General features: G+C 41.0%; 2 protein-coding genes across 3 annotated transcripts in view; both read right to left on the bottom strand.

Moving 5' to 3' along the window:
• Window positions 1-4,222, bottom strand: part of LOC124281578 (D-threo-3-hydroxyaspartate dehydratase-like) — a 38,940-nt gene extending 34,718 nt beyond the window's left edge. The window contains exons 1-3 of one of the 2 annotated variants that reach the window (XM_046717523.1): window positions 3,969-4,222; window positions 1,602-1,739; window positions 148-290 (exon numbers count right to left, since the gene is read on the bottom strand). In XM_046717523.1, the coding sequence (XP_046573479.1) occupies window positions 148-290; window positions 1,602-1,739; window positions 3,969-4,126 (439 nt within the window). In that variant the 5' untranslated portion in view covers window positions 4,127-4,222. The remainder of the gene's footprint in view (window positions 1-147; window positions 291-1,601; window positions 1,740-3,968) is intronic. The other variant, XM_046717522.1, reaches the window with a different exon arrangement.
• An 8,539-nt stretch (window positions 4,223-12,761) lies between these two features.
• Window positions 12,762-25,469, bottom strand: part of LOC124281577 — a 64,858-nt gene continuing 52,150 nt past the window's right edge. Inside the window, exons 35-43 of the mRNA XM_046717521.1 lie at window positions 23,060-23,163; window positions 18,421-18,584; window positions 17,997-18,180; window positions 17,401-17,600; window positions 17,166-17,236; window positions 16,753-16,932; window positions 15,804-15,999; window positions 15,135-15,198; window positions 12,762-12,887 (exon numbers count right to left, since the gene is read on the bottom strand). Of these exons, the coding sequence (XP_046573477.1) occupies window positions 12,859-12,887; window positions 15,135-15,198; window positions 15,804-15,999; window positions 16,753-16,932; window positions 17,166-17,236; window positions 17,401-17,600; window positions 17,997-18,180; window positions 18,421-18,584; window positions 23,060-23,163 (1,192 nt within the window). The 3' untranslated portion in view covers window positions 12,762-12,858. The remainder of the gene's footprint in view (window positions 12,888-15,134; window positions 15,199-15,803; window positions 16,000-16,752; window positions 16,933-17,165; window positions 17,237-17,400; window positions 17,601-17,996; window positions 18,181-18,420; window positions 18,585-23,059; window positions 23,164-25,469) is intronic.

Raw genomic sequence — 25,469 nt, 5'->3', positions numbered from 1 at the left:
TGTTGGCTCGTGACACCGAAGGCCCGGGTTCGATTCCCCACATGAGTACATGTGTGAAGCTCATTTCTGGTGTCCCCCGCCGCGATATTGCTGGAATATTGCTAAAAGCGGCTCAAAACCATATTCACTCACTCACTCAGCACACACCTCGCCCATATCCCGTGTCAATCTTCAGAATCACTGACCACTTCTTGTCCGTGTTGAGCGGGGCGTCTTTGACCCACTGGAGGGCCTCCACGCTGTCATACATGATGTGGAACTCGGACAGCTGATTGGTCAGCTTCTGACACCTGTGGCCATAGAGACAGTAATATAGATATGATGGAGAAAGGTAATAGGTGAAATTAACATATAGAAAGCTGTGATGGGTCCAAACTAACAAGTGCTGGTCAGTTGGCCAGGGTGCAGGTTCAAAACAGGGCTTATGTTCAAAACAGGGTAAATGTTCAAAACAGGGTGGATGTTCAAAACAGGGTGCAGGTTCAAAAGAGGGTGCAGGTTCAAAAGAGGGTGCAGGTTCAAAAGAGGGTGCAGGTTCAAAATAGGCTGTAGGTTGAAAACAGGGTGTATGTTGAAAACAGGGTGAATGTTCAAAAACAGGGTGCAGGTTCAAAACAGGGTGTATGTTGAAAACAGGGTGTATGTTGAAAACAGGGTGAATGTTCAAAACAGGGTGCAGGTTCAAAACAGGGTGTATGTTCAAACCAGTGTGAATGTTCAAAACAGGGTGTATGTTCAAAACAGGGTGTAGGTTCAAAACAGGGTGCAGGTTCAAAACAGGGTGTATGTTCAAAGCATGGTGAATGTTCAAAACAGGATGTATGTTCAAAACAGGGTGCAGGTTCAAACAAGGTGCAGGTTCAAAACAGGGTGAATGTTCAAAACAGGGTACAGGTTCAAAAAAGGGTGTATTTTCAAAACAGGGTACAGGTTCGAAACAGGGTGTATGTTCAAAACAGGGTGCAGGTTCGAAAACGGGGTGAATGTTCAAAACAGGGTGCAGGTTCAAAACCGGGTGTGGGTTCAAAAGAGGGTGTGGGTTCAAAAGAGGGTGTAGGTTCAAAAGAGGGAACAGACTGAATTTAGTATTGTTTATAATATTTTAAGCATGCAAGAGTTGATTAAATATTTTGGGGAAAGTCTTTGATCATGCACTTAATTTGTTAGCAATAATACTGAATACATAATACTGTGTTTGCGCCGTGTTGAAGTTTTCCTGTACCAATTGTTAACTTCAAAATATAATATTCTCAAATTACCAGTTGCCATGGCTTGGATATATTTACGGTAAATATACAGCGAGACCCACGCTAATAAATCCAATCCTGGACGCTAGTATATGTTGCACACAAATGCTACGACGATTTATTGCTGTAAATATTTATTGAGGAAACCGGCAACAGCTGCCTGCAACACGTGTTCCATCCATCAGGAGTGTGGAATCACGATTTCTCACACACTAATCAATCTGGATTACAAAGAAACAAATCCAGTTGACCTTATTCCGAAAAGGAATTACTAAGAAATGTATTATGTGTTCTAAACAATTCTTGGACTCTATGTAAAACTTCTGTCAAGTCTGAAGCCTTAGTGACTCTCACCTCGGGACGTTTTCCTTTGATATCGGGAAGCCATACAGAATGTCATCGTAGCCATTTGCAGCGAAGAATTCCGCTTCATTCAGGGTGGAGACAACGATCTTCCTCCGGGTGCCGGCCGTGGCGATGTCCGCGCCCTCTCTGAAGGACAACACGGACGATTAGTTCTTGTATTGTTGTTAGCAGGACGGGTGTGATGTTACTTGTATGTAGCAGAATACTGTGAAGTAGTTAATGCCTACAAGTATCTGGGTGTTATGATGACACCTAAACTTGTTTGGACAAGAACTTGTACTATTTTAGCACAACAAGCGAACAAAGCATTATTTCCTATAAAAAGTCTCATTCGTAAATATGATATAAATATTTGTGATTCATTTAACATATTCGATAAGAAGACTGTACCAATTGTGATGTATGGGAGCGAAATATGGGGATATAGGGAAATGAATCAACTAGTAATCGTTCATCGATCATTTTATATTTTTTTCTTGAATGTCAGCAAATCCTTCCCGAATGTTGTTATGTATGGAGAATGTTGGAGATATCCCTTGTATGTCAACACATAGATACGAATTGTATCAGACATTGGTTCAGATTGATTGCCATGCCATCATATAGATACCCGTACCAATCTTATCTTATGGTGACACAAACGTGTCATAGAAAATATGCAAATTGGGCATCAAATGTTATGCAACTATTATTCACTTATGGTTTTGGTCATGTTTGGATACAGCAGGGTGTAGGTAATATTGATTTATTCATGAAGCTATTTAAGAAAAGATTAAATGATTGTGCCAAGCAAGACTGGCATGCACAACTTACAAACAAAACCACGTTACAGTTTTATTCTATTATTAAGACATCACTTACTACAGAATTGTACATCTTTGATGTTAATAATATTAAATATCTTAAAGCACTGCTTATCTTCAGAAGCTGTTACAACAGGCTAGGAATACAATGTACAGTATGTAATGTATTAGATAAGGTTTTTGTGATTATAAAAGGTCTAATTCTAAATGCGTTTTATGTAATGTAACGGAAGATGAAATACATATTTTATATAAATGTCCAATGTATCAAACTCTTCGTAGTGATGTACCTCTTATTTTCAAGCACAACAGAAATATCAATGGGTTAATATCTTTAATGAATTCCAATGATCATAAATTCATGTTAGCAAAATATCTTTACAATGTGTTTCGTATTCGAGAGAGGTCCTTTGATACGCATGCGTATATATTCACGTATATTTAAGGTACTGCATTATGGGTCAACTGGCCTTGAAACACGTTAAAACAACTGTTGTAGAGTGTGTCAAATTGTAAGAATCGTTCCAATGATTTCAGTCTTCAAAAAATGTTCTGCTGATTTGCATTAGTGAAAACAAGTAAAACGTGTCTTTGATATTGTGAAAAAGTGTTTAAGAACATCTAAAATGATATTTGTATCATTTTCGCTTGCAAAGTAACATTTTTCCGTTTTCTGTTTACACATAGCAATATCAGTCGCCAAAACGTAGCAACATGCAAGCAGTATTTGCATCAATGTCACGTGTAGAATGATTCTATAGGGTATAAAGAGAGACTAGAATGCGTGATATGATACACTAGTACGAGAAATAAGCCACGATTAACAGCTGAAGAGAGAGATAGAGCCACTGGGATGGGGTCGACATACAATGCTGTTGCCAACGCCCTCGGATGCCACCGTATCACGGTTATAATACTTATTCAGGGCTACAGACAGACTGGGGTTACCGTAGACAGACCAAGAAGTGAACTTCCACGCATCACAGCGCCAGCTGAAGGTACGTACCTCCGTCATTAAGGAAGAAGGGTGACGGGTTTTTTGTTTTTGTTTTTGTTTTGTCTTTGTTTTTGTTGTTTTATTTATATTTATTTTTTATTTTTATTTATTATTTTTATTTATTTTATTTATTTATTTATTTTTTTTTTTTTGGGGGATGGGGTGGGGTTAGTGTAGTTTTGATTTCAGGTCATATATCGATTACGGTCTGTGATTAGATCGCTGAAACTTTCCACACTAATTTGAGAGTTCAGGGCATCGTTTTCCCCTGACAGAAGGAGCATGCGACGCTTACTGTCACTATCCTTGTTAAATTGATACCGCAGATCCTGTCAATCTAATCAGAGACCATGGTCTCTGATCTAACCACCAAAAACTGCGATACTGACAAAATCACGTGACCGGTCTCCAGTAGCCTAGAGCCGTGATATGGCCACTCAGTCAACCACGTGATGTCTGGACGGCCTGACCCCATTGTCTCACAGGTTACTGAGGGGCCTGACAGTGGTAGTAGGTCGATACGGACTGCACAACTAACATGGCGATGATACCTACATGGACTTGTGGGTCTTGATATGCGGTCTCAGCTGCACGCCCATGTTCCTGGCTGTGTCAATCATTCTCTGACAGTTCCTCTTCACCTTGTCGATGTCCACCAGCAGACACGGGGTGGGGACGTCGGCAACGGTGGCGGGAAGTGCGTTGTCAGACATAGCGGAGATATCTGCTGTTGGCAAAGAGGAGTATTGTGAGAGAAATCAGCATAGAGTTACGTCCCCTCCAAAGTACACGCCCACCTCCAGACACGCCGCGCTGACAACACGAAACTCCACTGCCAGACACAACAGCCTGTAACTGACCTAACAGGGTGTTTGTTAGACTAAGGCTTAGTCTCTGAATATATATAATGTTGATAGTAACAAACAAGCCCGTTTAAATTGAAAAGGAGCCCTAGGGAGACCCGAGATTCAGACCCTGAACCTGGGGAAATTTAGAGTTGCTTCGTTTAGGGCTTTAGCACTACAGGGAAGGCTAGGCTGTAGGGGAAATAATGTGGTTCAGGGACTGTGAGACAGACTAGGTGTTTGTTACCACAGGGAAACGTTGGCCTCGTGTGTCTGAAGCCTGGCGCAGCTGGTGACAAGTTGTGATTACACCCACGCAATGCACTGCAACATTTAAAGGATATCTAGAAAGAAGAATGGCCTAAAACTCCACCCGGTCCGACTTTTCTTGGCCCGAGTTTTAGGCCATCCTGAGAAAGTATCGTTTTGTGTTTGAGAGTCGATTCTTATTATGGGGGAGATTTAGCGATCATCGTCAGTAATATGGCAAGTGTCTCGACACATACGCTTAGAAATACGAATATATTTGTTTACATGAGCTATTACGGAAGAGAGGCAATATAGTAAACACACACAACCAGTTTTCATGTTTCATGTTCAGTGTATTGAGCATATCTACCGGAGCAAGAGGCAATATATAAGACATACACACACATGTACTTGAGGTCATGATCGAGTGTCTTCCTCATTTTCTATGATTTAGTTAGTGATCACTTAGACGTATTTTAAAGGTGAAATATAGTGAGGTTTGGTTCAAATTATATTGCACTTTTACGCTTATATCTGTGTATCCTACGCTCACGTTCAGTAGCTTTAGAATTTGATGTATCACTAAGAATAGGGTATTAGATGCAGACTGCATTGTAGTGATGACTGCTACAGAAATCAGTGAGTGTTTGCTGTTCACAGATTTATCCAAGAAAATATGACCTTACACACCAATCCTATCCATTCTTGACAATTGCTTTACGTTCAATAAATGCATGGCTGAGTATTTAGGCCATGAGTCAGGAGCGGAAAATTCACATATTGGTACCACTCAGATATATTCGTTTATGTCTCTATATATCAAAAAAGTATGATGGACATCTCAATTTGGTAGCTCAGAGTCAGACGAGGCTAAATCCAAGATGGCCGCCAAAAAAACCCAACATTTGAAAAAATGTCAATTCCAAGCTTTTATCATGAGAAACGTTCAGCAAATAGGTTGGACATGTAAAAAAGGAGGTAAAATTGTGCTAATGTGATGAAAAGTATTTAATTAAAATCAAGTTGTGTTATTTGATACCTTTAAATCATATTTTTTCCTGATTTTAAGAGTCGAAATTGTAAGCACAAAGAACTCTTTCGAAAACTCATCATTTCATTTATTCTTAAGACAACTCGTTAACTTCAAATAGTGACAGCGCCTTCAATTTCCTTAAATTGGTTTGTGATAGTCACTGTTCCGCATCATATACGTCAGCTTCATCATCAGTGTAACTCTTCGGCATGTCATGGTCCTCCCATACCATGTTGTCACAAGTCTGGTTCCGACATGTCACAGTGCATTTCAGTCCATTGGTAAGGCATTGACAACTTGGCAGTTTACAGACCGTTGTGTACTTGCAAAAATGAACTCAAGAACTGCATCTGGAGCAAGAGGTCCTGTCATCCAGCAAATCTCCATGTGATCATTTTGTTCCACCCATCCATGACCATCTGTTGCCCGTGAAGTTGGATATTCACCTTCCAGACAGTTGTTCCACATTGCAGCTTGATAGTTTGCTCTCAGGATGTGCATAGATAGACAATCAAAGCAGGGTGCCAATTGTCCTGATTCAATTGCCGCTTTTCCCACCTCAAATAAGTGGTATCGCAATTGATTGACAGCCATTATTTAAGAGCTTGAGGCATACAGGTGGCATGTGAATGCTTGAAGTTAGTCAATCAAACCTAATGGCACAGTCCACTCATTCCCAAATTGTTGGAAAGCTTCTTGATATTCCTGTTGAAGAAGTTTGAATGCATTAACCTTCCCTCTGCCTACAAAAGAACTGACAGTATAACATACAGTATATATGCGTGTAGCCAGGAAGGGTCTTACAAACGCTTAGAACCAAAAGCTGTAGCAACTTTCTTGATATCAATGAATCTTAGGCTATTTTTTGTACCAGTTTTGATGTAAATATTGGTTGCAATGTGAGTGCTCTTTGCTAAGGACAAGACAAATACATCTGAGTCATCTGAGGAAATGACAACTGATGAGGAATCAAAAGATGCATGTTTAGCATGGAACAGCGTGTCGGCTTCTTCTTGCGTATTTGACAAAGATTCAGACTGAAACATGCACATCTGAAATAACATCGTGGATGACTGAAAGGAAACTAAAACTAAATGACGAAACAACTGAGGTATTGTTAGTGGGAAGACAGCAACACATCGACAAGGTGAATGTGGATCAAGTGAAGATTGCCTCTGCTTGTATCTCTACCTCAAGACAAGTCAAGGATCTAGGAGTGCAGCTGCAGTCTGATCTATCCTTGTCCTCACAAGCTGAACATCTGTTTAAGATCTGCTACCAACATCTTCGTACCATCGGCACAATCAGGAAGTACATCACCAAGCAGAGTGCACATATCCTTGTCAGCTGTCTAGTAATTTCCCGCCTTGACTATTGCAATAGCCTTCTCACCGGACTCTCTAAAGAACACATAAAAGGCTCCAGTTCAGAATACCGCAGCCAGAGTTATTTCTTTATCTTCTAAAGATGACCATATATCTCCTGTGCTAATATCTCTACACTGGCTTCCTGTCCAATACCGGATAGACTTCAAAGTTCTGTGCATCGTCTACAAGTGTATCAACAATCTTGCTCCTTCATATCTATCATCCCTGTTAACCCAGTATGTTCCATCCTGGACTCTTCGTTCTCAAGATCAGCATCTACTGGTAGTTCCCCCGGCTCGCCTCTCTTCCAACGGAAAGAAAAGTTTTCAACATGTTGCTCCACTCCTATGGAACTCTTTGCCACTCCACATAAAACTTTCTAAAACAACAAATTCTTTCAAGAAAATTCTTAGGACTCTTTTTTTCATTAAAGCCTTCCAGTGACTCTTCATTCTCCTTGTACAGCTTGTTCAGCTTGACCTAAGATACTCTACATATGCATGACCCGGGAGGTCAAATGGCACAAACGGCAGGTCGAGTTAACTTCATTAAGTAAGGGAGCAGAAAATGTTATTAATGTCACTGCTGCTGCTCAGTGCCTAAAACCGGGTTCGATTCCCCACATGGGTACAATGTGTGAAGCTCATTTCTGGTGTCCCCGCCGTGATATTGCTGGAATATTGCTAAAAGCGGCGCAAAACAAAACTCACTCACTCACTCACTCACTCAGTGCCTAAAAGCCCGAATCGGATACATTGAACCATCTGTAGCTTCTTTTTTAAAGAAAGTTAGGACATTGCTGACGATTTCTCGACACTGATATGTCAAACGGCGACCTTGTCTCGGCTTGTTCGGACATGGTGACAATCAACTTACAAATGTGCACCCCTTGACAATAATAGACTCAACCAGTTAATACATTAGTATTCACTTGATCAGGTCAAACTGAACAAGTTGTACATAGGTTCCCAGCGCCATGAGCATGCATTCGTGGGTGGACACTGGCGCTTTATATATATCCCTATTATTAATTTTTTTTCTGGTACGAGAGTTTTTATTTCAAATTCAGTCCATACCCCAAATTCACTATCGTATGTAAAACTGGTCCTATTAACCTTTGAATAATTTGAATGTCAATAAACCTGAGTGAAATGAAATTAAGTCCCTTTGTCTATCAACAGTCCAGTGATTCCCTTGCTTTCGTGGAGTGCCAGATACCACCATATTTGATTTCCTTAGAGTTGACTCTTAGGTTATTGACAATGCAGAATGTGCTGGTATTTGCTAGTTCTTGAAATTATTTATAAGTATGGGTAGCCGTTGATAGATATATTACAAAGCACGGGGGGTCAGCTACACCCTTGTTTGACTCAAGTTTTGACTGGCTGTGATATACCTTTTCTAGTTACTACGCTATGTGAATGAGTGAGTGAGTGAGTGAGTTTAGTTTTACGCCGCACTCAGCAATAGTCCAGCTATATGGCGGCGGTCTGTAAATAATCGAGTCTGGACCAGACAATCCAGTGATCAACAGCAGGAGCATCGATCTGCACAATTGGGAACCGATGACATGTGTCAACCAAGTCAGCGAGCCTGACCACCCGATCCCGTTAGTCGCCTCTTACGACAAGCATGGGTTACTGAAGATCAATATTCTAACCCGGATCTTCACGGGGCACATGTCAGAAAGAAAGTTGGGTGAAAAGCTATTTACTATGACAAGATGATGCGTTTATTTACATAATATAATAATTTCATTACAAACATGTACATTTTATACTGTTGTTCCTTCATTTATTCATAAAGTAATCAATCACGTTTAAAAAAATTAGAAGCGCTTTTCATACATTAAATAAAAGTTTGAACAATATTCATACATAACATACATTTATTTTAAGCACCTTACATATTTTCATCCCGGAGCGGTATTCATAGAACCTTATGCTTGTTTACAAATCCGGTTCCTTTCATTGGAAATAAATATGTTTTAATCTTATTTCTTACAGTTATTTTCAGCACTTTTCATGCATTTCAATTAATCAATCACATGTCATACATTTCATTTTATTCAAAGAGCAAACATGCAGCAACATCGTCCACAAACTACATTGTAGTGTCTGAAGTCTCTCCATGAGCGTCAAGAAGCGGGTGTCTAAGTTTCCATACTTCCTTTTCTTTTGTGGTCTCTTCCCTCCACTGATGTACTGGTGAAGGAGGGTTTCATTGTTTTTCTGCTCCCGTTTCAAGAACACAATAAATTGAAACAGGGATGGGTGAGCCTTTCTAATCGCCATCTTCAGGCGACCATGCTAAATGTCTAGATGATTAGGTCCGTCGGTTTCGTGAAGTACGATTTCCTGTCTGCTGCCGGGTAGTTTGGGGAAGGTCTCCTCCGTCCAGTCTCCGTCTTGAGGTTTGGTCACTTCCTCCCGATACATGGCTAGTAGAGGGCTGGTTTACCCGGTAGCAAGCAAGGTGGTCTCCATGGTCTCTCTCACCCGTTTAAAGGAATTGAAAATGTTTCATGTCTGATTAGTGTTATGCCCTAAAAATGTTATACCATAGCCAAAGAATTAAGACATGAAAACAAATATTAAAAAGATATACATTTTTAAAAGTTAAATACAACCTTTTACCATCTTACCTTTATATCAATTCAACGTCTACCCGTTGAATGGTTATGAAATGCTTCTTTCTTGGTCAAGATGTCGTTTACTGTTGACAGTCTTGCAGGGCATGTCTTCAACATAAATTCCCTCGATTGCCAGGAATGTCTCTTCTTATTGCTCTTAAACATGTAACCTTGATGCACTAACCGTCTTCCTCCACGATGGGACGGGAAAAAATTAAGATCTATCTGTACGTCAGCCATGATTGCAAATGCATGGTTTAGTAAATGTATCATTCCTTATACTTTGTGAAAAATGTTCACTACTTTCTAAAGCAGTTAATGGTAGCTAAATTCACTGAAATGGTGAGACGACCCCATGCTGTCAAAACAATAATAATTGGCGTTAATTACTTCAAAAGGACACCGGCCAGTCGGCCTGGCGCAACTCTCTGCACGTCTGGTTGGTACAAATGTTGGTCTCGCAGGACGCCCCACTCTCCCCATGCCGCTCATCTCCGACTGCCACAAACCGTCATACTACCAACACAACTCTTATAATGTCATGGCCTGAACTGGGCCCAGACCTTTCCCCCAGTGAACACGTCTAGAACATGACAGAGAGACCTGTGTTCTGATGGCACACCCCACCGACTACTTTGGGGAAGTTGGCCAGACGCTGCCAGAGGAGTGGGACATATTTCCTCATTCAGAATTATGAACCATCTTGCCATGCAGTAAGCGTCGGTGAGTGAATGAATGTCTGACAAATCTTCGCCGCATGGCCATGGCGTTATGTCCGAGTGTCCAGTGCTGGGCAATGTTCTCGTGTATAAAAGGTCGTGGAAGGTAAGCAAAGTAGCACAGTTCATTTTCACCCGTTTTCACGAGCATTTCAAACTTTGTACTGGAGGATCTCCCTGGTGAATTCTGCAGCCCAAATGGCCATTGTAATGTGGTACAACAGCTCTGTCTAGCATGTAGGTGATGTACCATTGTCAGACCAGCTTTAAATAAAAAAAATATGTTATTCATCATAGCATTCACAGGAAGGCGCCAGTCAGGGTTGGGCTCCTGGAGAATGCACGGCATAATCGTTGGTTCCAATCCAGGTTTGCTCAACATGAGCGACTGGACTCATAGGTTCTACCTGAAGCGGTCGCCTCATGTGGGCTTTCCTCCATCAAGGAGCTGACGCCATACAAGTACACCTCACTCACACACACTCACTCACTTACTCACAGATACAGCAAACACCCTGAAATCCCAATGTCTTGTTAGTGTTGATGGGGGATGCTATTTCTGCTGTTAGTTACGTGGACAAACAAGAAAACACACGAACTGATCACTGCAAATATTTAATGGTATCATTTCAGATATAGATCTATCACAGATATTACAGTATCACAGTCTTGTTCACATCAAGTCTGGGTGACCCCATGCTGATTCACTAGCAGAGGCAACTACAGGACAACTGAGGGAAGTAGATCACTGACAGTTACAGTGACCTATACATATATAGTTTGTACCAAGAATGTAGAGCTTATAAATACATACTGCCAGACGCGCATCTTTGTTGCCATGACGACATTGTTTGGACTACCAATACATAGTTTTCATTTCAAATCTAGATCAGAAATTATGTTAATATTGTATGTACAATTGACCTGAATCTGGATCTTAATTGAATTGGATTAAAAGAATTGATAAATGTTGGCATCCACGCTTGTACGAGTCAAATTATTAATAGTACTTTAGATCTGAAATGTTTAAATACAGGTGAAAATTCAATCCAGTTTATTGTATGGATGTATATGTGTTGAAGGCGACATTGTTTTCCATGAGTTACTGGATGCCAGGTCTCCACTGCCATGTCCTGGGAACCCTGAGATCAACATAAATATATGTATTGCACAATGTTGTGACTGGTAACTGAATATAATACTGATTACTCTTTACGTAATGTGAGGCATTATTGCAAACATTACCAAAGATAATATACTCAGAATATTTAATATAATGAACAAAATATAAGGTTGAAGTTCGGGCTTATACAAATAAATTGTTCTGATCGAGAATTAGCACATTCTTTGATTATAATTGTGAACACAATTTACATCATATCAAAATATCATCGCGAAACAGGCGAAATATGTGAATTTTGATATGACAAAAATGTCAACAATTTGATTTAGCCCTAGTTGTCATGAATAAATATTTCAAAACACAAAATTTCATTAACAAGGAAATTTTAAATTCTGGAATGATGCCAGAAAGTGGTCAAATGTAACATATGTTATATTTATTTCAAATGTAACAAATGTTAGGTGGTTGACGCTTTTGTTGCAGACAATTAGGTGCCAGACTCTGAGTGTATGTGTTCAAATCCCGGATTAGACTCAACCAAACGAAAGTACTAGAATTTGTACTTTACTGAGAAAGTGTAATCCCAAATATAACTTATGTTGTCTCAAATCATTGAGAAGTAATAATGATTTAATGAAAATCTTGTGAAATAATTAATGATTACTAATCTGAAACAAATGAGTTTTACAAAATTACAAAATTATGAAGATATATCTCAAATAGTTGTGAAGTAATCATACTTTTTCTTAAGATTTATACAAGAAAAGTAATCTAAAAACCTGGAGAATGAATAATAGATAGTTCCTTGTTTGAATTAGTCATATTTACAGCACTGAAATATCAGCATTAAATCACAGCCTAAGGCACTGGGACTGAATCTGAGTGAAGTCTGTTGTCTGGTGGATGCTCCAGCAGTAATACAGACCCACCAGAAGTCCTACATAGTAACCACAAGGTTCTCTTAATGATTATATCACACTTCATTTACATTGATTGAAAGGAATAGAAATTCGCATTTGCAAGAAAACATGTATCCAAGCAACACAAAATGGTAAACTAATCATAATAAATCTACAAACTCTAAAGACTTCAACAAGTGCATGTAAAACCTCTTTTTTAAACATTAGATGAAAGTAACAAATATATAAGAATTTTGAGTATGTAAAAAGATTCTGCCTGAGAAAATATTATATTGAAAAACATTATATTATACATGAAGGCAAGTGATACTTTTTCATTGACAATTAGGCTAGTCTGTAAAACAGGGGTTGTCAATAACACAAGCTGTAGTAATTCTGTAACAACACTGTAGTAGGCCTTCCACATAAACTGTAGTAGGTCTGCAGCAGACTAGGCATCCACTCTGATGCAATCCATGAGCATCCCCAGCTGTAGGGGTGGTAAAGTTGCATGACGGGTATATTTGGATTTGTTGAGACTGGGAAGGTGAAGGTCGTGAAGGCTGGATCTTTTAGCTTCATATGGGAATTGACTTGGAGACTTGCTCTGGAAGAGATAACCCAAAACATGATGCAGATGCTCAACACAAACCTAAAACACCATTCCCAAACACAGAATATTTAAAAACTTATTTATAAAAATTTCAAAATCAAGTCAATCATACTGTCAAGTGCATGTCTTTTGCTATCTGCTGTATGCTGATGACTATTGCGACACATCGTTAATACACTGGGGATGACATTTCTGGAAACAATTTACATCAACAATGTGATATTGGGTTAACCTGCTCTGGGTATGGTCTGCATAACATGGTGTTTATCATTAGAAACAACCAAACTAACTCACCCAGATGTTACATCCTCATTTGACTTCCAATTATGTGTTCAGGATCACAACTTGCACACCCTACCCTCGAACCCCATGTACCCTCCTTTATTACACCCTACCCTCCAAACCCCATGTACCCTCCTTTATTACACCCTACCCTCAAACCCCATGTACCCTCTTTTATTACACCCTACCCTCAAACCCCATGTACCCTCCTTTATTACACCCTACCCTCAAACCCCATGTACCCACCTTTATTACACCCTACCCTCCAACCCCATGTACCCTCTTTTATCACACCCTACCCTCAAACCCCATTTACCACCTTTATTACACCCTACCCTCAAACGACATGTACCCACCTTTATTACACCCTACCCTCAAACGACATGTACCCACCTTTATTACACCCTACCCTCAAACGACATGTACCCACCTTTATTACACCCTACCCTCCAACCCCCATGTACCCACCTTTATTACACCCTACCCTCCAACCCCATGTACCCTCTTTTTTTTACACCCTACCCTCAAACCCCATTTACCAACCTTTATTACACCCTACCCTCAAACGACATGTACCCACCTTTATTACACCCTACCCTCAAACGACATGTACCCACCTTTATTACACCCTACCCTCAAACGACATGTACCCACCTTTATTACACCCTACCGTCAAACCCCATGTACCCTCCTTTATTACACCCTACCCTCAAACGACATGTACCCACCTTTATTACACCCTACCCTCAAACGACATGTACCCACCTTTATTACACCCTACCATCAAACGACATGTACCCACCTTTATTACACCCTACCCTCAAACCCCATGTACCCTCCTTTATTACACCCTACCCTCAAACCCCATGTACCCTCTTTTATTACACCCTACCCTCGAACCCCATGTACCCTCCTTTATTACACCCTACCCTCAAACCCCATGTACCCACCTTTATTACACCCTACCCTCCAACCCCATGTACCCTCTTTTATCACACCCTACCCTCAAACCCCATTTACCAACCTTTATTACACCCTACCCTCAAACGACATGTACCCACCTTTATTACACCCTACCCTCAAACGACATGAAACCACCTTTATTACACCCTACCCTCAAACCCCATGTACCCACCTTTATTACACCCTACCCTCAAATGACATGTGCCCACCTTTATTACACCCTACCCTCAAACGACATGTACCCACCTTTATTACACCCTACCCTCCAATGACATGTACCCACCTTTATTACACCCTACCCTCAAACGACATGTACCCACCTTTATTACACCCTACCCTCAAACGACATGTACCCACCTTTATTACACCCTACCCTCACCCCATGACATGTACCCACCTTTATCACACCCCCACCTACCCTCCCACCCCATGTTCTTTAACTGTATCCGTCTGATGGCTTAGGTCAGTTTCTACACAAACCAGGCCAATACATCGTTTGGCACTGTATGCTAAATAACAGCCATAAGAATAGGATCTATTTTGAAAAGCAAAATGAACAACCTGTGGTAATTAATGAAATGAAAGGTACACCCATCAAGAAAAGGATAATACAAAAAGAGAAGCTATGCTGCTACTGAAAGTGTCATCACACAGGTTAATATGGCATGCAGGTGGTATGGGAGAGACAGGTGCCATCCTCATGGCAGACATACAGGACATGATTATTTAGAAAGGGTTCAAACGGGTCCAAATGGATAAACATGTATGTTAAATCAATATGGGTTGGGAGTTCCTTTAGAAATGTGTAATTTCAAAAGGAGGGGTGTGAGATGTGTGGGTGGTGGTAGGTGCTAACATCCCATGTCTCCATCACTTACAGCACCAACAACAGGAGTCATTCCAAACTACAGTACAAATAAACAGTGAGTAAGAGAAAACCGAAAGGCTACAAGAGACTACAACATCTGACCAGACAACACTCACATACAGCCATACCATTCCTATTCATGGTTGGTAGTATATTTTCAGCTAAGTCCACATTAGCTAAATACTTGGTTATCTTTAGGTAGGCATTAAAAAGAATCATTCATTAATGAAAACACATGTGAGTAATTGTTATGTTACATGTCACAATGATTCTCACTAGTTCACCCCATCATGTAGTAATACAGGAGGTCGGCCTGCAACACGGTGGAACAACACTTAGTCCTGGCAATAGTATTCCTGGTATTGCTGGAGAGTTAAGGTGTGAGACATAAACACACCAATGACTCAAGCTGGTCTGTGGATGTACCCGATATCTACCAGTATTCCCCTATATTAGTAACACTACACGTCTTTACTGTGTAGTAGTGGAATATGTGATAACAGGTGTTTATATGAGTGGAGGCAAGAAAAAATTGAAGAAACATTTGTCTACATGTTGAAGCATGAACTATTCTAAATCTACCTACAACATTTCAGTATACATCCTTTCTGAATAGTCACAAAAATCCTTCTTACTCAACTTTACTAAATACTGATTGTACATTTAAATCTTATTTTCTGTAAATATAAACACAATATTATTTTCTAAAATACTAGTACATCATGTATGAAAACCCTTGAGGTACAAAGTGTATAAATGTTGTAATCAATACAGAGTTACTCCCCATCATTACTTACAGATATGTAATGATGTAGTTTCTTCTTGGCTAGTTTGTAATGGCGACACATATGGTCATGTGCCATCTTGCGGACAGGGGAGATCACTGTGCGAGACTTGGTAATGGGTGGAGGTGGCAGGGGCTTCTCCCAGACATAGTCACTCTCCACCGCTGACTGAACCATCGGGAACCTGGTCTCGTCCATGTGGGGGATCCTGGAACCAAGGCCATCATTATTAGAAAACCACTGCGTTTAGTTGCTGAAACACCAGTCATCTCCAACATGAGATCACCTGTATCTATCAGCCATTATTCAACTCCTGGGCCCCAGGGGTCACTTCTCACCCACCATCCCCACAGGATGTCTATTGAGGAACTGTTGGCAGCTGCTGTGGAGGGAACTAAGTTGATCTGTGTGAATGGATGCAAGTGACAGCAGCACAGCCAGAATCTCATCAATGAGAAACAGCATGTGAACTGCTGGCCAAAACAAAGAATACCATTGAATCCTGGATTCAAACATTATCAAGATAAAAACAGTCACCGAAACAATGCAAACTTAAAGTCACAAATACAAACACAACACCTATGTAAACTACATGCCAATTGAACAACCATTTCTTGCATGTTTCACTTTTAGCCAGCATCAAACAGGGGTTTATATTGTATTTGCCCATCAGTTAAATATGCAAATCCTATGCACTTGACATATATTGAAGTTTAGTGGTGATTGGATAGAATGTGAAAATGTCTAACATACCCACAACTAAATCATCAGTGGATTAGATATTAGAAATCAACAAGGTCACCGTGTGAAACAAACCTGCTTCACAAATATTTTCATTGATCTCACACTTGCTTGTGAACAATTGATCCCCAAAAGCAGCCATACTTTCTAGGACATCTGTGCTGGAAGACTGCCTTCTCCACCTGTACGCTTCACCAATATCAACCCTAGGGCCACTTACTGGGGTTTATGTAGGATGTTCCCAGACTTGTCCAGTGGAGGCAGGGTAAGGTCAGGGTTGTACGACCTTGTCATGTGACTAGCCTTCTTCCTGCGTTGTCGAGCTCCGGACACAGGAACGACCGGAACATTGGTTGTCCACTGCATCTGGAGAACACCAAAATTACTTCTCCCAGAGTCTCTGGAACAGATGAACGAGTGGTCAACATCAGGTAGGTGTTACATCCATTACTGTGCTATTTCTCAGAGGATGCTTAACTTTCTTAATGTAGATACAAAGGCCAGGATTAAGACATATTGAATAAATAATTATATTTTCATCCCTGCTTATCTCACTATCAAACACTCTTTCTCACTACCTCACATTTTTAATGTCATGTACAGTTCCTTCCTTGGACCACCTCTTTCACTTACACATTCTGTGTGTGGACACTGAGACGACCCGGAACTGCCTCCACCTTGTGTTTCTCGGAGTCCGACTTGTCCTGAAAACAAACAAACTCATAGTTTTGAACAAGTTACTATCTACAGGACAGCATTTGTTCATGTTCTGCATCATACCAATCTTGAACGGTATTATGATTATTCTGAATCATACGAATGTGGAAGTTTGATATGCATTCCAGTTCTGTGGCTGACAGTCACCCACCTTCTCCGCCACCCTGACTGTGTGGAGGAGTCGGAGGCCAGCCTCCCCGGGGGATGTGGGGAGGTCAGAGCTGATGTAGGAGATAGGCGGTAGACTGGACATCTTCTTCATGTTGCCTTCCTCAAAGTCCTTCTTTACCATGCCCATCCTTCGTCTCTCTACGGCAGTTGGGGTCTCAAAGAATTCCTTCCAATCTTTCCCTATAACAGAACAATCAAATAGTTTTTTCCACTTTTTCCCTGCAATATGATCTCAAACAATGCTTTGTAATCTTTCCTTCAACATTGGAACTGTTTGTTTTCTTGCATCATTTGTAATTTCTTACATTCAGACTGGAACTGCTCCTTGCTATGTGGGGAATGGAGGGAACCTTATGAAGGGACCTTGAATCTCTGTGATGATTCATGCTAAGAATTATTATTTTTCTGTTCTAGCACACTTGCTACTTCTATTTCAGTTTCTAAAAGCTGCATCACAGCATGTGGACATCACAAAGCCTGTAAATGTGAATGGAATTCATGGAACAGAGGACACCCAAGACACAGTCCACAAACCACAAAGTCTGGTACATCCAGGATACTTCTACTGACTCTGACCTTTCTTAGGCGGGGGTGATGGCCCATTGGATGAAGACTTCACTGGTGACAGCTGCCGTTGGTTTACTTTCTTCTTGTACGATGCTACAGGGCCAACGCGGTTGCCCTGGGAGGAGGAGTCAGATATGTCCCTGCCGATGCCCGAGTCATAGAAGCTGAGCCCCTCCTGGGAGTGAACCTCCGTCTAGAACCACAGACACTCACATATAGATGGCTCCTATCAGGATATTCATGAACTAGACAGGATATGTATTTCGAAAACAAATATTAAAGATGAAGGATGGAGATGCTTGTGACATGTGATATCAAATATCAGTTGTGGCTGTTTTACAAGTTCAGGCAGTTATCCACACCAACATCATCCTTTCAGTTTTAGCCAATTGCTGTGAACAGCGATATATACTCTGAGAAGATGATGACTCACTTGTTGCGAGATCTCTGTCGGAATGACCAAATCTTGATGATCTGAGCCAGCAGACATTGACAGTGAATGAAGGTCTGAGTCTTTGTCTGAGCTCATCCTGGCGTACTCTATCAGGCGCTTACTGAGCACCTGCCCAGAATCCCGCTTCCCAGAATGGCCTTCACCTTTAAGAAAATAATAGTTTAAGTAGAATCAAAATTGTTGGAATGTCTGGTAAATCTATGACATCCTGTAATTAAGACATGAGTATGTGACTGGATGGGTGTCGGCTAACACTATCAGTTGTCCATGAAGCACCTGCTCTCTGGTCATAATGCTGTTCAAAAGTATCAACAGAGCGAGAACATTACACATCATTAAACAGAGGCTGCTGATCAGTTCATCTTCCCCTTTCACATTTGCATACAATTTCTACTGTTCTTTTTCATAAAAGTCTGCTATTGCAAGTCATGATGTCTCTTGATAGTGTTACTACAATCACAATGACTGATCTCAGTTCTGGAAAGTATCACGGTTTAACAAGATATGTAACAATCAGTTGATGAAACTTCATCTGTCAGATGAGTTGTCCCTTTCAAATAGATATCGCCGGACATAAGGTCTCCTTCATAACAGATCCATGGTTACTGTCACCACAGGGTGGTTATGTTTTGTTAGACTGTATCCAGGAAGGTGTATGAGATGGGCAGAAGGAAACGGCACAAATTACAATCATCATATGTTTTTCATATTGTTGTTGCCATTGTGTAGGAATGTGCATAAATTCAATCATCTTCTGTCAATTTTAAGTGATTTGATGAAAAAATACTTATATAAAACACTACAAATACACAAATGTGTGGCTCCTAAACCAGGTGAAGTCAGATAGAATATACAGGTGTGACATGTCTGTAAGCTGTGGGTACTGGTTAGTTCCTACACAGACCACAGGTGAGGAGTAGTTGTCATATACATTATCCATACCAAACATATATACAGGAAAACAGCATTCGCAGTACCTGGTGCCTGCTGATCTGATTGTCCCAAAGTACTCCCAAGACAGATCAGTCTGTGTTCCCTGTCTTCTATACTTGATGACATTCACCGTCCTACCATACATACATTCTCCATGTGAAAAACATTCGCCAACCAGAATTGTACAGCAAATGTTTGCTTAAAACATATACAAATCTAATTTTAATGTCTCCCCAAGAACTTTGATGAAAATTGATAACAAATATATTTTGGTCTCACCAAACTTTTCATCTCCAACAATATGATGAAGAATATCATAGGTACATGTTGAGTAGGCGAAACAACTGAATGGAATAAATATTTACTGCAAGCTATTCAACAGTGTGACCAATGTCAGCCTGAATATATATTGCCATTAATGAGTACCAATAAAGTCAACTCAGGTGCCAGAGAGCTGGGTCAAGTTGGTTGATTGTAACTAGCTACAAACAATTTTGTTTTCAGAACTATGCTAATTTCCTGCATCAAAATATATCTAATTAGTAAGTAATTACTGGAAATTACTTCTCAAATGTTCTAATTACTGGAAGGCAAATAAAAAAACAACAACAAATAAAGTATCCAATTATGCTGTTTTGTTAATGATTCAGTGTCTATTTGACAGGGTCAGCTGTATATGCTGGAGGTGCATGTCAATATGTGTAGTGCTCAGGTGTAGGTGACAGGGATAGTGTGTATGTTATATACCAAGAACATTGCCACTTTAATACTGATGTACATACTGATATATACAAGTAATTTATCACAATGTGTTACCTCTAAACATGTTAAATGAGACATTATCCAAACTACCAATCTCAACCATAACTTAATAGCACTAAATGACACCAGCCAGAGACCACAACACGATGTATGTTTCTGTCAGAAATATCAAACCTGTCTAATTCAGTCAATGTAGTTCAAACAATCAAAGATGAAAATACACAATCTAAACTAATAAGAATGATTCCTTAATGATATTAGTAATGTCCTTATAAGATAATTCACTTCTTATGACTTTTTAGAAAATCAGAAAATATTTATATCTGTATTATTATTTATCAAGTAAAAAAAGAACAAATTATATTTTACTCCGGATATGTTTTCAATGTAGTTTTGAGATACTAGTATTATCTCAGTCTTGACCAAGTGGTAAGGTGATGTTCTGTGACTGTAGCAGTTCACTACATTTAACAGATTGGGACACCTACCACTGTAGCATGGTACACATGACCCACTACAGTATCTACAACATCACTAACAGGTAAGTATATAGACATCACTTAAAAAACAACCTACCTGCTTGTAATGGTGACGCTGTGAATAACTAACAACTCTACTTGCCATTTAATTAAAACGGTCACTGTTTTCACGACTGAGAAGTCACAGAGGGCAAATGCCCCTATGAGCCCAGTTATCAACAAATCAGAGACCTGCTCTTTGATGAGCAGTCGGGCAGTAGTGTGTTAGTGTACCTTGAAACTGCTGCCAGGCACGGCAGGCTCACATAACAATGGCTGCATGTTTAACCCTGGGTGACGATTTGGGAATGAAGATCTGTATTCTGAAATCTGAGTCAGAGGGCAGAACAGAGGGTGGTTGTGTGTGACTGCTTCACACCCGACAGATATCAGGGTAACACAGGGCGAGTCTGGGGTGGCAGGGGCTAATGGGGACAGTCCACACGCAGGTGGTCACACGCCAGCTACTCACCTCATAAATAACACACAGGCCTGGCTTATTACAGACATTTATATACCTAGTAAATGAACACCTCTCAATCTGAGAAACGTCAGTCTATTCAACTATCTAAATTACAAATTTAACCTGTCTATGTACATGCATATTAGTGTTTGTATGTAATTTAACACAATGACAAATATTTTATGTTCATTCCAAGTAAGTTATCTCAGGTAACATTACAACTAATGTTTAAATAATTCAATAAGAGCAGTCAGTTTTCACTTTTTTCTGTTAAAATCAAATCCAGAAAAATACACACACTAATCATTCATGACAGCAATATTTCATTATAATGAAAATCAATAAAGAGGCCAATATTTAATACCCCATTCATACATGTGTATACACAATCTACACACGGTGCTCAATAAACTCAATTTGTACTCATAACACTCACTGGGCCCTCCCAGGCAACCATAAGGGGGACCCCGATTCCCCCCACCCCTCACCATACAGTTTGGAAGAAGGGGTATTAGCCTACTGTTGAGCTCTGAGATAACAGTGATCCCACATCCCAGCTACTTAGCCTGTATACTATGATACCTGTCTGACAACAAAGATATATATGTTCTGCCCTCCCAGCCGTCGCACAATATCAGCCGAGGGTCTGGATCTCGATATATAGCAAGGAGTTTACGATAGACACTCCAGGATTAATGTGGATTAACTTAATCCTTCTGACCAAGAAAGGATCACCTGATTGATCGTGTTACTGGGCTAGATGGAGCGTGTCTGTAATATTCCACTAACAACATGGCAATTAGTCAAGCTCACTTGGTGGACGCAAGTACCGTGACATAGGTCTGTGATTAGATTGATCATTGTGACAAGTTTGCTTTAGTTATTGTACTGAGCTGGTGTGATATCAGGTATTGGTGTAAGGTCATTACAGCAGCAACTGCTAAGTCTGAAACATTGCTACTTAGGGTTTATCCATTAGGGAAGATTCGACAATAGACATTCAGGGCACATCTGTATATGAGCAGTCTTTTCTTGGCAGTTTTTTAAACACAGGTCTTTAACGTCTTTATATCTCTCACGGTCATTAAGTGCCCCTGTGATGTAGCTCACCTGTATTGTGCTTCAACCATACAAACCACCTGAGCGATATGGTCTTAAACATGTTTTTGAAGTTGAATACAATCATGAATAACTTTGATATTTAAAAAAACAATTAATTAAATGAGACTTTTTGAGCATAATATATTTGAATACTTAACTGAAAATTTGAACGCCCATCCTGTTTTAAGTGAGTGCCTAAACCATGGCCAATATCTATGGTGCTTCATTGGGATATCTGGAATAGGATCTTGACATGATAAATTTATCATCCAAAACTGTGTTCCACAGGAGATATCGCTTGTGTGAGATCAAACGATATCTCCTAGGAGATATCGTTTTGACAGTAGATTTAGTACAATGCCCTGACAATGCTATGACGTCATGTACTTGATGACGCCACAATGCTATGACATCGCTGCACTGCAAGTCTCATGGCAGTACCATGTTCAGAGATGTACATTTTTTCATTGAAAATTAATGAAGAGTGATTTTGGATGATAAATAGAATCTCACCCTCCTGTCTTCTGATATCAAATATATCAACACTCATTGATAAAAGTAAAAATATCCTTGGCAAGCCTCGGATATTTGTAACTTTATCAACTCGTGTTGATATAATTGATATCAGAAGACACTTGGGTGAGATTCTCTATATATTGGTCAGGGGAACTTATTTTTATGTCAAATTTATTTACTTACCTACAGACCAATATTTAAAGGACTTGTTACCAAAATCACAACTCAGTTTTATAACTGGGAAGACAAAACAGGAATCAGGAAATAAAATGAATGGTCATGTGCCCATAGTAACAATCGGCAAGGTTATGTAGCTGACACTTACCTCTGTGTGTGGATCTTCCACTGTCAGCGGGGTCACGACTCCGGCCTGACCCTTCAGTATGGGGCTCCGGGTAGCAGTGCCCAGAACCTCCCTTGGGGCGGAACCTGATGGGATACAGACACATAAGTTATAGATACCTTCCTTGGTAGTCTATGTCCAAATAAGAGATGAGAGGACCTCTAGAGACAGAGGGGAGGGGTGAGACAGGGGTAGGGTGAGATAGAATGGAGAGGTGAGTCAAGGGTGGGGTGAGACATTTGGGAGACAGAAATAGAGCCAGGGACTCTAGGTGAAGTCACAAAGAGGGGTGAGAGAGAGAGGGTATGGTGAGAGATAGGGGTAGGGGTGAGACAGGGGTGGGTGAGATAGAGGGAGGGGTGAGACAGAGGTAGGATGAGATAGAGAGGAGGGGGGTGAGACAGGGGAGGGGTGTGAGTTAGATTGCAGGTGTGATTGACCGGCAGGGTGAGACGGGAGTAGTGAGAGATAGAGTGGAGGGTTGTGAGACAGTGGTAGGGGTGTGAGGCAGGAGTTGTGAGAGATAGAGGGGAGGGGTGAGACAGTGGTAGGGGTGAGGCAGGAGTTGTGAGAGATAGAGGGAGGGGTGAGAGAGACAGTGAAAGGGTGAGGCAGGAGTTGTAAGAGATAGAGGGAGGGTGAGACAGTGATAGGGGGTGAGGCAGGAGTTGTAAGAGATAGAGGGAGGGGTGAGACAGTGGTAGGGGTGAGGCAGGAGTTGTGAGATAGAGGGAGGAGGTGAGACAGTGATAGGGGTGAGGCAGGAGTTGTAAGAGAGAGAGGGGGGGGTGAGACAGTGGTAGGGATGAGGCAGGAGTCCGAGTGAGAGATAGAGGAGGGGTGAGACAGTGGTAGGGGTGCTGAGACAGGGTTGGGTCGAGATAGAGAGGAAGGGTGAGACAATGGTAGGGGGTGAGACAGGGGGTAGGGTGAGACAGGAGTAGGGGTTAGAACAGGGGTAGTGAGAAAGTAGAGGGAGGAGTTGAGACACAAGGGTGGGGTGAGAAAGTCACTGGGTAGAAGAGACATGGGGATTCTCTATATATTGGTCAGGGGAACTTATTTTTATGTCAAATTTATTTACTTACCTACAGACCAATATTTAAAGGACTTGTTACCAAAATCACAACTCAGTTTTATAACTGGGAAGACAAAACAGGAATCAGGAAATAAAATGAATGGTCATGTGCCCATAGTAACAATCGGCAAGGTTATGTAGCTGACACTTACCTCTGTGCGTGGATCTACCACTGTCAGCGGGGTCACGACTCCCGGCCTGACCTTTCAGTATGGGGCTCCGGGTAGGAGTGCCCAGAACCTCCCTTGGGGCGGAACCTGATGGGATACAGACACATAAGTTATAGATACCTTCATTGGTAGTCTATGTCCAAATAAGAGATGAGAGGAACTCTAGAGACAGAGGGGAGGGGTGAGACAGGGGTAGGGTGAGATAGAATGGAGAGGTGAGACAAGGGTGGGGTGAGACATTTGGGAGACAGAAAAAGAGCCAGGGACTCAGGTGAGGTGAAGTCACAAGGGGTGAGAGAGAGAAGGTATGGTGAGATAGGGGGTAGGGCTGAGACGGGTGGGGTGAGATAGAGGGGAGGGGTGAGACAGAGGTAGGATGAGATAGAGAGGAGGGGTGACACAGGGGAGGGGTGAGTTAGATTGCAGGTGTGATTGACTGGCAGGGTGAGATGGGAGTAGTGAGAGATAGAGGGGAGGGGTGAGACAGTGGTAGGGGTGATGCAGGAGTCGTGAGAGATAGAGGGGAGGGGTGAGACAGTGGTAGGGGTGAGACAGGGTTGGGTCGAGATAGAGAGGAAGGGTGAGACAATGGTAGGGGTGAGACAGGGGTAGGGTGAGACAGGAGTAGGGTTAGACAGGGGTAGTGTGAAATAGAGGGGAGGGTTGAGACAAGGGTGGGGTGAGACAGTCACCAGGTAGAAGTGAGACATGGGTAGGGTGAGATAGATTGGAGGGGTGAGACAGTGGTAGGGGTGAGACAGGGGTAGTCCGAGATAGAGGGTGAAAACTGAAACTACTCTGGCTGGCAAGTGCTAGAAATAGATTCTAAAGCATGTGACTGTGCATTGAACTGCTTGAATGATTAGTTGTGGAAGAGTATCCATCATATGAAGTACATAGCAGCATTCATTCTAGAACATTTTGTTAGCCTCTATATAAATTAGACAATTTTTGATTGGTTAATAATCCATCTTAAACTACCTTACCCTGTTCCTATTGGTAGTATGAACAGCCTTGACAGTTTGGGACCGTTGCCATTGAAATCCAACTACTTGGAGAATTCAACCATTATTATCAATTTTTTTTTAGAATATGCTAGTTTGTATGCGTGAAAAGAAATAAATTGAACCTAAAGATACATCTT

Source organism: Haliotis rubra, unplaced genomic scaffold, assembly GCF_003918875.1.
Source record: "Haliotis rubra isolate DU_JTF1 unplaced genomic scaffold, ASM391887v1 Scf285, whole genome shotgun sequence".
NCBI lineage: Eukaryota > Metazoa > Mollusca > Gastropoda > Lepetellida > Haliotidae > Haliotis > Haliotis rubra.
Note: the sequence above shows the minus strand (reverse complement) of the source record. Positions and strands in the feature narration are given on the sequence as shown.